Source organism: Mauremys mutica, chromosome 1, assembly GCF_020497125.1.
Source record: "Mauremys mutica isolate MM-2020 ecotype Southern chromosome 1, ASM2049712v1, whole genome shotgun sequence".
NCBI classification, from domain to species: domain Eukaryota; kingdom Metazoa; phylum Chordata; order Testudines; family Geoemydidae; genus Mauremys; species Mauremys mutica.
The window spans coordinates 84,813,993-84,828,810 of NC_059072.1; the positions used below are offsets into that span (position 1 = coordinate 84,813,993).

The 14,818-nt window shown below is 41.6% G+C and overlaps 1 protein-coding gene across 2 annotated transcripts in view; it reads left to right on the forward strand.

Moving 5' to 3' along the window:
- CFAP54 (cilia and flagella associated protein 54) overlaps positions 1–14,818 on the forward strand; it is a 220,844-nt gene that overhangs the window by 90,103 nt on the left and 115,923 nt on the right. For both annotated transcript variants that reach the window (XM_045000813.1, XM_045000816.1), the window contains exons 27-30: positions 108–230; positions 3,729–3,875; positions 7,362–7,461; positions 14,044–14,133. In XM_045000813.1, coding sequence (XP_044856748.1) covers positions 108–230; positions 3,729–3,875; positions 7,362–7,461; positions 14,044–14,133 — 460 coding nt within the window. The remainder of the gene's footprint in view (positions 1–107; positions 231–3,728; positions 3,876–7,361; positions 7,462–14,043; positions 14,134–14,818) is intronic.

Below are 14,818 nucleotides of genomic sequence, written 5' to 3' on the forward strand. Positions count from 1 at the left end.
TTTTTAAGTTTTACAGTCAAGTATAACAAGATGATATGTTGCTAGGCACTGACCCTGGAAAATCTTTTCAGATTTAGGGCTTCATATTGTAATCCTTGTACTTTCAGATCCTCATCAAGTGTCTAACAGTCCTGCAAGAAGTCCCAAGTTCTACCTTACAGAGGAAACAGACAGGTTGTTATGAGAGTATTCAGCATATGATAGCTTGCTCCTCCTTTTATACAGCACAGGTATTTACTTTATTGTGTTTAGGACTGTAGACTTAAGGCTCAGTAGATAACATGAAAAAATTAGACAAACCTTCATCTTACTAATCTGACCTTAAGAAAAGTTTGGCACACTTGAATAAAAGCCTAAAGTGAGAAATAGTGGTATAAAAACCATTTACGGGCACATTTTCTAAATACTGTTCATTGTGGTTTAAGTTTTAAAAATCAGAAACTTCATTAAGTAGTTTGTTCAGGGCATAGATTATTATTTATTTGTTACTTACTGGATGAAATCAGTGACCTCATTTTCATTTGTACTTTGCGATACGTAGATTTCACAAACTTTACATTTTATTCTTTATTGAACTATGTATTAGAAATAAAAAAATCTTAGTTGTGGTACAATAGGTCATAAAATGGAGTGTTTATTTTTATAGTGTGAAGTATCCCTATCTAGTCTAACAGAGATGACTTTTAGTGCCTTACTACTAACAGAAACATAGTTTTAGAGTGGTAGCCATGTTAGTCAGTATCAGCAAAAAGAATGAAGAGTACTTGTGGCACCTTAGAGACTAACAAATTTAATTGAGCATAAGCTTTTGTGGGCTAAAACCCACTTCATCAGATGCATGCAGTGGAAAATACAGTAGGAAGATATATAGACACAGAGAACATGAAAAAATAGGGGTTGCCATACCAACTCTAACGAGACTAATCAATTAAGATGGACTATTATCAGCAGAAGAAAAAAAATGTTTGTAGTGATAATCAGGATGCCTCATTTCAAGCAGTTGACAAGAAGGTGTGAGTAACAGTAAGGGAAAAACTAGCAAGGGGAAATAGTTTTTAGTTTGTGTAGTGACCCATTCACTCACCGTCTTTATTCAAGCCTAATTTAATGGTGTCCAGTTTGCATATTAATTCCAGATCTGCAGCTTCTCGTTGGAGTCTGTTTTTGAAGGTTTTTTTTTGTTGAAGAATTGCGACTTTTAGGTCTGTAATTGAGTGTCCAGGGAGATTGAAGTGTTCTCTGGCTGGTTTTTGAATGTTATAATTCTTGATGTCCCATTTGTGTCCATTTATTCTTTTGCATAGAGACTGTCCGGTTTGGCCAATGTACATTGCTGGCACATGATGGCATATATCACATTGGTAGATGTGCAGATGAACGAGCCCCTGATGGTGTGGCTGATGTGATTAGGTCCTATGATGGTGTCCCTTGAATAGATATGTGGTTAGAGTTGGCATCGGGCTTTGTTGCAAGGATAGGTTCCTGCATTAGTGTGTTTGTTGTGTGGTGTGTGGTTGCTGATGAGTATTTGCTTCAGGTTGGGGGGCTGTCTGTAAGCGAGGACTGGCCTGTCTCCCAAGATCTGTGAAAGTGAGGGATCGTCCTTCAGGATATGTTGTAGATCCTTGGTGATGCACTGGGGAGGTTTTAGTTGGGGGCTGAAGGTGACAGCTAGTGGCGTTCTGTTACTTTCTTTATTGGGCCTGTCCTGTAGTAGGTGACTTCTGGGTACCCTTCTTGCTCTGTCAATCTGTTTCTTCACTTCAGCAGGTAGGTATTATAGTTTTAAGAATGCTTGATAGAGATCTTATAGGTGTTCATTTCTGTCTGAGAGATTGGAGCAAATGTGGTTGTATCTTAGAGCTTGGCTGTAGTCAGTGGATCGTGTGATGTGGTCTGGATGAAAGCTGGAGGCATGTAGGTAAGTATAGCGGTCAGTAGGTTTCCGGTATAGGGTGGTGTTTATGTGACCGCTTATTAGCACTGTAGTGTCCAGGAAGTGGATCTCTTATGTGGATATATGCCATCATGTGCCAGCAATGCCCCTCTGCTATGTACATTGGCCAAACCAGACAGTCTCTATGCAAAAGAATAAATGGACACAAATCAGACGTCAAGAATTATAACGTTCAAAAACCAGTTGGAGAATATTTCAACCTCCCTGGACACTCAATTACAGACCTAAAAGTTGCAATTCTTCAACAAAAAAGCTTCAAAAAAGACTCCAATGAGAAATTGCAGAACTGGAATTAATTTGCAAAGTGGACACCATTAAATTAGGCTTGAATAAAGACTGGGAGTGGATGGTTCATTACACAAACTAAAAACTATTTCCCCTTGCTAATTTTTCCCCTACTATTACTCACATCTTCTTGTCAACTGTTTGAAATGGGTCATCCTGATTATCACTACAAACATTTTTTTCTTCTGCTGATAATAACCCACCTTAATTGATTAGTCTCATTAGAGTTGTTATGGCAACTCCCATTTTTTCATATTCTGTGTGTGTGTATATATATATATATATCTTCCTACTGTATTTTCCAGTGAATGCATCTGATGAAGTGGGCTTTAGCCCACGAAAGCTTATGCCTAAATACATTTTAGTCTTTAAGGTGCCACAAGTACTCCTCATTCTTTTAGAAAACTTAGTGTGGAAATTGCCACTAGTCTACCTTCTGGTCCCACTATGATGAAAGGTAAACAGTTTTACATACAAATAGCCCCCCGGGTGAATAAGTCATTTCTGACATTAAGTCTAACTCACCTTATTTTCTAATAAATCATAGCCCAGAATTTACAAATGTAAGAGCTTCCGGTCATTCACCTACATCCATATTCAGGAACATAAATAAGTGGCCTATTTTCAGAGTTGCTGTGCACCTGAAGTTCTTTATTTACTTCAGTGGAGCTGCAGCTGCTCAGCACATTTGAATATTAGGCCACTTACTTTATTTAGATTCCTATATAAGAGTTTAGGAGCCTAACTTTAGGTACCCTAGTTTGAAAGTGTTGGTTTAGTAAATAGAAACTGGAACTATGGCTGGAATTTTTAATGCATTTTATATGCCTTAATAGGGACAGAGGAGCCTAATTAAATCTTGAGGTGGAACATAGGCATACAACGAATTGTCAACATTTGATTCAAAGTGCCTGCAAGGCTGTTGAACATTTAGGGTGGATGGGTGATGCACCTCGTATTTTGAATTATGGGCCTGGTCAAGAGGTTAAGTGCACAGTAGAGTATTTTTAAAGTAGGTGGGAATGCACCTAGCCAGAGCACGTTGCTGAAAAGTTAGACTAATTCAGGGCATACCTAAGTTGTTAGGTACTTGTGAAGAAGAGACTGTCTCTGGGGAATGCAGACAACACCTGGTAATGGAAGAAAAGGGTTAGTGTGTAAATATCAAATCAGATTTTCAAAGTAGCAATGTGCCTACTACAGCTTTGAAAATCTACATGCAAAGGAGGGTGTATAAACTGAGATTCATAACTACAGATTTAGGCACTTGGACAGGAAGATTTGAAAATTCCAATCTAAACTATTCAAGCTTACAATTGCTCATCAATAAACTTTGATATTATTGCACTATACTTTATAATTACTTGCGGACTTTTAGTCATTGGCTAATATCGGTATAATATTCATATATTTCCCAGTTATAAACAATGAAGGAAAAATATAAATGTTATGTAAAAGAAAAAATTAATTAATAGATATTTAACAGGTACTGCGTTCATGGAAAGAATATGAACTAGCATTAATTATTATTAACTATGGGAAAAAGTTGTTGGATTCTTCACAAACATCCCATGGACAGTCTAAATTCAATAGTATTGAAGAAATGCAAGTTGACACAGAAACAGAAGATGAGGTAATCTTTTTTCATTTTCCCTTTCTTTTCTATAAGTAGGATGTTGCATAATAGCACCCTATCAAAACATTGCTGATATGAGATAGTGTAAGAAATTTAAAGACATGCAACATTCTTTAACATATCAGAGATCACACAGAAGATCACTTACATCCATGGAAAGTTGAAATTAATTTTAATCAAACAATTTTCCTAGTTGAATACTGCACTTCATATCATGTCTTCAGAAACACTATAAATGACAGAGAAATAAATAACTGGTGAAACTGCCGAGCTAAAGAAACTCTGAAAAAGTAGTATCCCAAGTATATTGAACTGGAGAAACTTAGCTTTCTCATTGCTGCTGCTGCACATCTTCAGAGGTGCTGTTAATGGCATCTTCCTTCCCCACAGACCACCTCATCCCTCTCAGGCTTGAGTGCATTTCTGCCTGGGGCTGCAAGAGGATAACACAGGAATTGGCTCTGGATATGTCCTCCCTTGAGGTTATCATGCAGTCTCGGTACTTCATAGGATCTGGAAGACTGGAGTGAGCCTTGCAATCATCAGTCATGTTCATGGTCCTCTGGAGGGGTGGGCTCCTATCAGCCTTCCTTAAAGAGACATAAAATATACCATTGTTCCTCCCTTTGTCTCTCACTCCTGAAGGTCATGATTTAAAGCCCTTCTCAGGAGGGAAGAAGATGGTGTCACAGTTAAATGGCTAGTTGCACCTATGTCCCATTTTTGGTCTCTCGGAGAGCACCTCTCAAGTCTTAGGCCTTGTGCCTTCATCTATTCCAGGGTGGGGAATTTTGCAATTCCACTTTCCCACTGGGCCCTTGGCTACAGTACCCTGTATATCAATCATGCTTACCCTACGGGACTGACTGAGTTTAGGTACTTGTTTTGCTCCCCTTCAGGAGTCTGTGACCAGACAGTACTTCGGATTTTAAAAATCTGTTTATTTATCAGTAGAAACAAAGGATTTAGAGAAAAGGATTTTAAAACAACAGTCTACATACGTCTTTCTTACCTACAGGCTTACTACCTCTGATAGTAGTGTAGGAAGGTCAAGCATCTTCAGAGATTCCAGTGGGTGCTTTTGTCTCTGCCTGGTTCCTGCAAACAGCTGCCCCCCGTTAAAGAGCATTCCGTTTGAAATCTGCCAGAAGTCTTTTGATCTCCTGTGTTTGAAGGCTTATTTTGCCCTGATACAAACCATTTTATAGCTGACTAAATAGGTGGCAAAATCTTCCAAGTTAATAATCCTGGCATTGCTCTTTAACAGCCCTCAATTGTTTGTGGAAAGGTGGCCTATTCTGAGCCATTCTTTCCCTTCCTGACAGCCTCATGTTGTATTAAACCATTATAGTCCTATAGAACTCCTCCCTGACAAGTAAGCATGTCAACATAGAGTATTCATAAGTTATGACAAAGCATCTCCAGGTCAGTCACAGATGGTATGAAAAGTGCTGACTCAAATCTGCGGACCACAGCTCTCTACCCTTGGACTGTGATATTTAAGAGCTAAGGAGAGAGGGCTTTTTGATTTTTATACTTACTGCCCACTGAAAAAAATCCTACTGAACGTAACAGCAGTTGGTACCATAAATGTTCAGGTCAGCCCGAATTAGCCTCTGCAATTGATGCTTCCTATTTGAGGGATATTCCCTCATTTTTAGCTACATCCTGTTAGTAGTAGTAGTATTGTAGAGCCTGGGGATCCCAGCAAAGATTATGCTTGGCACTGTACGAACATAGAATAAGAGACAGTCCCAGCTCTGAAGAGCTTACAACCTAAATAGAGAAGATAGTCAAAAGGTTGGAGGGAACAGATGCAATATAGAGGCAACTGTTCTGTTAGTTCCACAACTTTTTGTTTGTTTCTCTTTTATTTTTTTCCTGTTTAGTTTGGTGGTGGTGGTGGTGGGTGGGAAGAGGATTAGCTGAAAAGAGAGATAAGGAAAGTAGATGGGACATTAAAAGGAGGGGGAAGAATGAGGGTTATGGAGGGCAGGTGAAGTCAGGCTGAAATAAAGAGCCTGAAGGAGGAGGTTGGTGGAAGTGGGGGCAAACAGCCAGTCAGCATAGGGAGAAGAATGTCCAGAGAGAAAGCTGTACAAACCATTTGGACAAGGATGACATCAGAGTCACCAGGTCCTGATTCAGCTTTTTTCCCCCTGTGCTATTGCTGACTGAGTTTCTGGCAGGCTTCTCCCAGCAGTCCTCCCTTCCCCCCCACCAAGCATACAAAATGTATCCAGTTTCTGAAGATAATTAAGATTTTTTTGGTCAAAAAAATCAAATGTCCAGAATCCTAAAAGGTTCTGATTTTTGTCCAAAAAACAAAATATTATGTCTAAAATCTGAAGTATTTCTATTCAAATATAGTGTTGTGGTGCTTTGTGAGTTATAGTTTAATTGCCTTAGGTCCCCATTCTCCTCACTGGGCTCCCTAGCAGGACTACAGTTTCCATGATGCTCTGCAAACACAGACCTCTCTAATGCTCTGCCTCCCCTCACCAAGTGGTGAGTGCAAGGCATTTCATGGGAGATGTAATCTGACTAATATTTAGATTTCTCCCTTACTGGGAGTGGAGCAGTTAGCTCATTCCACCCAAATGAAATATGTCAATCAATCTTCTGGCCATGATACTGTGAGAATCATAGAACATGTCAGTTAGCCGCTTCAGTGCCCTAATTAAGGGAATAAGTTATTCCCGAGGTGACTGATTCAGACAGGAAAGAAACACACAACTCAAAGCAACTATTTTCTAATTGAGCTCTGAAGTGGATCTGTTAGCTAAGGAGAGAACTGGGGACAGCTAGTTCCAAAGGTCACACTCTCAGCCTTATAAAAACACTTCTCAGAAGTGGCAAAAGCCCATCTTCACAAACTATAGGGAACCACCTTGTAGCTGCAACAGACACATTGTAAGCAGCCTGCCACCCCCAGCAGAACTGACAGATGGGCAGAAAATTCTTTCTTGTTCACCCAAGTTGCCAAACAAATACAAACCAGTTATCTCCCCATGCAAATAAGTCACACTTTAGCCTTTAGACAGTAGTAATTGGTGCAGGATATATCCCCCCAATAGGTGAGGAAAATTAGAGGCCCATGAGAGAGCTCATCAGGGTTTGCAAGGGACAGGAAGCCACAAATATTTTTAAGTGGATTTCCCCCTAAATATGTTTTAAAAAATTACAGTTCTGGCAAGATCCTAAGCCATTTTAACTTTCTCTTTTGATTTCGTTTCATTATATCCAAATAATTCAATATACAGTAAGTTGATATCTGTAAATCACAATTTACGTGGAGTTTATTTCATATCTGAAGTTGTCACTGGAAAAAATTACATTAAAAACATAAATAACAAATATTGATTAGGACACCAAACAGGGAATTAAGAGACTTGGGATTTATTCCTGACTCTGCCATTGACCTGCTGTCTACAGCTACATAAATTTTCTAAGTATTAATAATTTATAACTTGATATTCTTAGAGTCCTTACAGTAAAAAGAAGTCACAAGCAGCTGCAGTTGAAAAAGCAGCTGAGAACCTAGCAGCTCTGGAATCAAACCTGCTCAAACTGACAAGACCAGGTAGATGTTTTAGCAAAGTATTTTTTACCTTCTTTCTCTACTGTTTCTCATGGTTTGCGTTCAAGAATGGTTTTGCCAAATAAGTACTCATGCGTTCTTTGGCCCTTTTTAAGAGGGAAAATGAGGCACACAATATAACCAGCCAAATATATGATTTCTGTTGCTTCATTTAGGTTGGCAGTACCATATGGCATTGTTTTCACCAAGTCTTTCCTTTCTTTCAATGGTAATATCTCATTCCTCATTAACAACCACGATTGCTGCATTCAAGCAAACACACTAACAAGCTTAAAAGCTCTATCAGTTGTATTGGGGCTCTATGCTATATCCTACCTCCTCAAGCTGTTCAGACTGCCTATATGATTTTTTTTCAGAGCAATCTAGTTTGAGAAGCCAATGATTTATGGCCATTCTGAGCTTAAGGTTCCTGCAGGAGTGCCTGCAGCAGTAAGTTTTAGTAAATATAATTGACCCAACCCATAAAAATACTAAATTTTAAAAGTCTAGTCTTTCAGAGTCTATTAGTCTACAGTCACTAATTATTAGTCACATGTGACTCTTTGGTCATTGTCTTTTTTTCTGTGTTTGTATATCACCTAGCAGAGTGGAGCCATACAAATACATAAATAATTCATAATAATAACAACTGAAATATTTAGCTGCTCCTTATGTTGGATCAGATAAGGAAGGGTTATTTGTCCGGCTATGCTGAAAGAAGGACAGGAGATATTTGACATGGGTTTAATCAGGCCGCAACTGTATTATTAGATGTCTGGGACTTCCCGGCAGATAAAAGTGTACAGTGCAGGTAACCCTATGTTTATTCTGTAATTACCAGAGGGACTTCTACCAGATCCCCCTCTTTTTCTAGCCAGGTCCCGCCAGCAAATCCATTGCCAGGACCTTACCATCCACCCTCCTTGTTACAGGGTTAAGGTGGACTATAAAAATAGGGGGTTGGCTCCCTGCTGTACCAATCATAGAAGTTCCCAACCGCCCCCCGTTTGTTCCTTTTAATGAACCGTCATTTTAAGTCCTTTTCTAAGCCATTTTCCTGGTCACTGTATACCTTTCCTATGGAGTACCTGCACTGGACATCCACCACAAGGAGGTGCCAGCAATTAGCTTGGCTGCCTCCCCCGCAGCCCAAACCCATCTCTTAGTGCCCCAGCCAAAACAAATGGGCTCCAACTTCATCTTTCCTGTATAATGTGGTGCCCTCAGAATGTCCAAAGTGGTGAGCTTTTTATGAACCCAAGGAATTTGACCAACCCTCTGTTCGTATCTGTCATGCCTTGTCCACAAGGTGGCGCCCTGTGCTCCCAGTCAGACCCTGTGTTAATGCATGTTCGCAACACAGGTCTGCATCAAGTCCCTTCTTGTTCTGGGCAGTAATTGAACCCCTTTACACATTCCCAAATAATGTTTTCCAAGGTGTGCCACATCATGTTGGTGACTGCTGATGGGCCCCTATGGCGCACAGCAGTGGTAGCTGGCCCAATAACATGCTTCTCCTTCCATGCCAATGTAGGCTCGCCCTGTCACTGGATCCTGGTCTGCCTATGTGCTTAAAAAAAACCCAAAAAACTGCCAATCCTGTGCCCACAGATCCACACCACTGCCTCCATGGCCGGTCTTCCAACATCTGGAATGAAATCACAACACGTTAATATCGACTCACCACCCAAAGTTGCACACACGTATTGTATGTGTCTGAATGCCAACGCCCAACTGCCAGAATTGCCTGTGTCTCCATACCCAGCTGTACCACTGCTGGGAAGAACCAAGCTTACAGCTTTTCTGGAAGATAACAGATGTTCCCCAGCCTTCTTGATCAGTTGTTGACCATCGCAAGTTTAATATTCCTGCTTGTACCTGACAGTGTACATCACACAATTCCAAGCCCCTCCTTCCCTCTCCCCCCGCAGTGCCCTACAGAACCCAGGGATTAGATCGCTGATCCCAAAAGCACCAAAATTGCTATTAAGAATGCTGCTTTGAGCAAGGCCGCTTAGATTCCTCAGAACGTTAACTGTTATGTACCTCAGCATGCTCTGGGTAAAGAGGAGGATTTAGGCACAGAGCTGCCCCTTTTAAACCCTTCATTCCCACGGGATGTATCAGTGACCACGCTCACCCTTTTTGCAGCAGTTTTCCTCTTCCCTCCCCCGCCAATCAAAGCAGAATTCTCTTCATTCGGCCAGCCAGCCAAATACCCACCCACCCACCCTGCTTAAAGGTGCGATGCGGTCATTCTCTTTCACAATCCTCAAATAGAATACATATTTCAGGCTTATTTGAAGATTTCTTTCTTCATCTCTCAATCCTTTTCTGTCGTTATGAATTCTAATGAGGTATGCAAGTTAAATTCAAATTAAATAGCTCATTTAATAAAATACTGTACAACATTACAGAAGACAACATTTTGATCAACAATTCGATGTGCAGTACTCACTAGCCAAAGTGCTACTAAAATGTGGTGCTTGATTATGCAGGTGTATCTGCAAAATTTAAATGAATAAACACAAAATCTAAATCTGAAATGTTTAAGATAAAGGAACATTTACAAATCTTTGGTTAGGAAAAAGGATATTCAGAATAAAAGACATAATACAAAGCAAAAGACAAGTCTCCTGTTGACTGCATTTATAACAAATGCTAGATGCCAGCTAACAGCTAGCCTAATGAATACAGTTAGATCATCTAGCACAGTGTGCTCTATGCTAGAGCACATTATTAACAAATATGGTAACAAAAACCACTCTGAGGGAAATTCTTGTAAGTGGATCTACACTGTGAAGCATCCCACTGATGACAATCTAAGAGGGAAATTGGGAAAAGAACTGAATGCGCCTTTTTCACTAGAAACCTGGAAACCATCTGCCTCAACACAAAGGGCAATTCAGGCTCTCCCTCTCTTGAAGATTTTCTCAAATTAAAATTTTAAGCAGACACTATTGGACCCCAAAATGCTTATTTAAAGCTGATCATGTCAAACACACCAAAGGGAAGCGGAGACAAGAGAGCGCCAGTTTTTCCTATGCCACTTTCTAAAACTACATAGTATATTACTGAAGCAGTATATTTAAAGCACTTTCATCAGTGCTGGGTATTAACGCTCCACGTTCACTCAGGTTGTGTGTATTGATTGTATTAGAAGAGATAGTGCTCATAATCAACATCAAGAAATTGTTGCATCCTCTTTTCTAATGTCTAAAAGGATCTTTTCCAGATGATTAAAATAGATGCTGCTGCCTCCTCGGCTGGCTTAAAGCAAGAAACTAACTTGAACTAACAGGAACAAATAGAAAAGATATAATATCTGATCTGATCTGAATGAAAGACATACATGCCATAGTAATTATGGCATCTAGGTCTTATGCCAGTTCTTTTCCCCACATTTGTATCTCTGTTTTATTTAATTTTTATCCGTTTTATCTCTAGGAAAGGGGTTGCCTTGTAGATCCTTTCTGGGTTTAGGTACATAATATATTCATGTAGACTACTGTCAAATGTGCGTACCTCAATAAGACAGAAAGTAGTCTATAGGTATTGGCAAGATATGTCTGAAAAATTGCACTCAGTCTTGCTATATAGCTATCTGCTTGTATTTGTGTATGGAAAATACAGGCAAAGTTTTAAAAAAAGAAAAGCAAAAATCTTCATTAATGCAATATGTAAAAAAAAAGAAGCCTGAAATATAACTTTGAATTATTGACCTGGGTATCTTAAATCAGCTAAGCATAAAATAAATAGATCTGAAAACTATTTACCTGAATCATGCTATTATAACAGCAAATTGCATAGCATAATCATTAATATAGTTGTATATAGGAGAGGAAGGATGTCCAGTGGTGGAGCACTGGCCTGGGAGTTTGGAGACCCATGTTCAGTTCCTTGCTCTGCTACAGACTTCCTGTGTGACCTTGGTCAAGTCACTTACTCTCTTTGTGCCTCAGGTCATCATTTATAAAGTGGGAATAATAGCACTGCTCTGCCTCACAAAAGTATTATGAAGATAAGTACATTGAAGATTGTGAGGTGCTCAGAGGTATTGCAATGGTGGCTACATAAGTACCTAAAATAGGTATTGTTGCTCATTTGGCTTGAGATGTTAGTACCTGTTCCATTAGGAGGAAAAATTGATGATACAAGCCAGGTATAGGCTTTGATGTATAATCCTGCTTTTCTGAACACAGTGAAAACAACAGCAGGGAGTTTCTTTTATCAAAACCCCCTCACAGTGCATCTCCCAGAAGCTTTGTCTTTCTGCTTCCCTTCAGGGTTCTTCTCGCAGCTGCTTCTCCAGCTTTCTGTGGACTTTCTGCTCTAACATACACACACACAAACAGACTACAAACACAAACTCTTAGCCCCTGTTTCTTCAATCCACAAACTCCTCAGCCCATACTCTCAACCCTGATCAGGTCTTGCTTGAGGTCTGGTGTTGCTCAACTGGGGTTGCTTTTGTCTAAGATGTTATTGAGGTGAAGTGGGGGGACCCCATCCAGTGCGGGGTGAGTTCATCCCGTCCTTTGGGTTACCCTCTGTCTCTGGACAGTGAGTCCTAGGGGTCAAAGTCAATAGAGTTGCCCTGATCCACAGGGCTGTAAGGCCTCCTGGCCAAAGTCTATATAATCACCCTTATCCACAGGGTAATAGGGCCTCATGCTGATTCAGTGAAGTAGCCCTTCTTCGCAGGGCAGTGAGGCCTAAGAGCTGGAGTCCATAGAGTTTCCCTGGTTCACAGGACAGTGAGGCCTATTGGCCAGTGTCACTAGAACTACTCTGGGCTGACAGGGCAGTGAGGCCTTGCGGCCAGAGTTAGAGATACCTTGGGTTCACAGGACAGGGAGGCCTAGCAACTAAAGTCAATAAAGATATCCTGAGTTTGCCTCCAGGTGGGGCTGTGTGGCCTCCTGGCCAATTGGGGTGTGTGGGCCACCATCCTCCATCTGTCAGTGGCAAGTGTGTCCACCGCTGCGTCAGCAGGGATCCATCCGCAACACGCTGACCATCATTGAGACAATGGCTAGTTCCTACCATGATATTTGTGGTGGTGGTGGTCTGTGCATTTTCAGGGTCTCTGGGTTCCTTGGCCAATGCAGCTCCCTGTAGCTCAGATCTCCCTGGGGTGTCCACAGGTAGCTGGACATCTGCTTGGGTCTCGGCACCTCTGGCTTCCACGGTCTGGGACTGCAGTTGTTCGTGGGCAGGAGCCAGCAAGGAGCATCCTTCCTCTCCAGCAGTCAGCCCAGACTGAGCTGCACTGCTCCTTCTTATACTGGTGCTACACTTGGAGTTTACCCAGTAGGCATGTGACCTCCACCCACAGTGAGGCGTTAACCCTTCCCCGTCCAGTGCGGGGTGAGTTCACCCTGTCATAGTGATATATAAAAGAGTTACAGTTGTTTGCCTTTATGAACTACCATGGGGTAACTCTCATATTCAAGAAATGTGACCAGTGTTGATCATTGAAAGACATTGCCTTCAAAATATTTAGCCTGTTTCATCTGTTTGTAGATAACTTCCCTTGCTTTTCCTGAAAAGGTTAGAAGAACAAGAATTCTAAAAGTAGTGATAGTAGTGAGAAATCTTTATAGCATACAGCAGATGTGGGCAAACTACGGCCCACCGGCCACATCCGGCCTGCGGGAACCGTCCTGCCTGGCCCCTGAGATCCCGGCTGGGGAGCCTAGTCCCCAGCCACTTCCCCGCTGTCCCCCTTCCCCTGCAGCCATGCCGCCGTGCAGGCCGCACTCTGGCCCGCCACTCCCGCTGGGCAGCTTGGGGAGTGCAGCTGGCTCTGGCCAGGTGTTGTGGCTGCGAGCTTCTGCTGCTGGTAAGGGGGTGGGGAGCGGGGTGGTTGGGTAAGGGAGCGGGGAGTCCTTGGGGACAGTCAGGGAGGAGGGGGCGGTTGGATGGGGTGGAAGTTCGGGGGGGGCGGTCAGGGAATGGGGAACAGGGAGGGTTGGGAGTAGGAGTCCTGGGGGGCCTGTCAGGGAGCGAGGATGTGGATATAGGTTGGGAGGGCAGTCAGGGGACAGGGAGCGGCGAGAGGGGGGTTGGATAAGGGGATGAGATCCTGGGTGGCAGTTAGGGGTGGGGGGTCCTGGGAGGTGGTGGTCAGGGGACAAGGAACAGAGGGCGGTTGGATAGGGGGTGGGAGTCCCGGAGGGGCTGTCAAGGGGCGGGGGTGTGGATAGGGGTCGAGGCAGTCAGGAGACATTGAGCAGGGGGATTGGATAGGAAGCAGGGGTCCTGGGGGTCAGGGGACAAGGAGTGGGGGGGTGGATGGGTCAGGGATTCTGAGGGGGACAGTCAGGGGCCAGGAAGTGGGAGGGGCGGATAGGGAACGGGGGGCAGGCTGTTTGGGGAGGAACAGCCTTCCCTACTTGGCCCTGCATACAGTTGCGCAACCCCAATGTGGCCCTTGGGCCAAAAAGTTTGCCCACCCCTGGCATACAGTATGGGCTAAAGGAGGGTGTTTTCTGGTCTTCAACTGCAGTTCAAGAAAAAATCATACCATTCTTGTGTTATTAGTTGTCCTATGGATTTTATTTAACTTGATCATCAATCTAGGTACTGGACCAGAGATTACAGGACAAGAAGATCCTTTTTTTCTCTACCCTATAATTTCATGTTGGACAACAAAGAATGCCTACAGGGAAGGTAGGAAAACTGGATTTTGCTTTTGTTGTCAATGTTTCTTTTCTTTAAAATCCAATACTGATAAAATAATAGGTATAATTAAGAAGTTATTTTTATTCTTCATTGTTTGTAATAAGCACTTTAAACTTGAAAACATTTTTTCCATTTTTATCCTTTTATCATTTGTAAGCAATATAGTTATTAATGTTTCTTATGGAGATGCATTTATATGTGCATGTAATATTTGTAACAAATTATGACTTTACAGAAAATGTGATGTTTTTTCACATTGGCTGATTTACTTGAAAATGGGCCTATTTTGAAAAAAGAAGTGCAATGTTTTGTTAATTTTTCTATAAAAAGCAATGCCATTTCTGCAATGGGAAACTCCTTTTTAACAAAGAGGAGTTTAAAATTTGAAGTTCAAGTTTGCTCATGTTTTCAAAGCAAAATATGAGGTATATGAAATCTGGTCTGTGCCTCCTCTTATTCTTAAAGCAATAGAATCCAAAATATCAATGGAGATAAAACTGTAAAACATAATTCACCATAATCTTAACACTGACTAAACTGGGACTAAAGGTATTTTTAATTTCTTGGTGACAAAGATGAGAGGGGCATGGCCAGATAGCACAGCGTGTAAACTAGAAATAATTAAAACAAATCTAGAATTGGCAAAATAAGACTTATATCCTGCAGCAAGAAC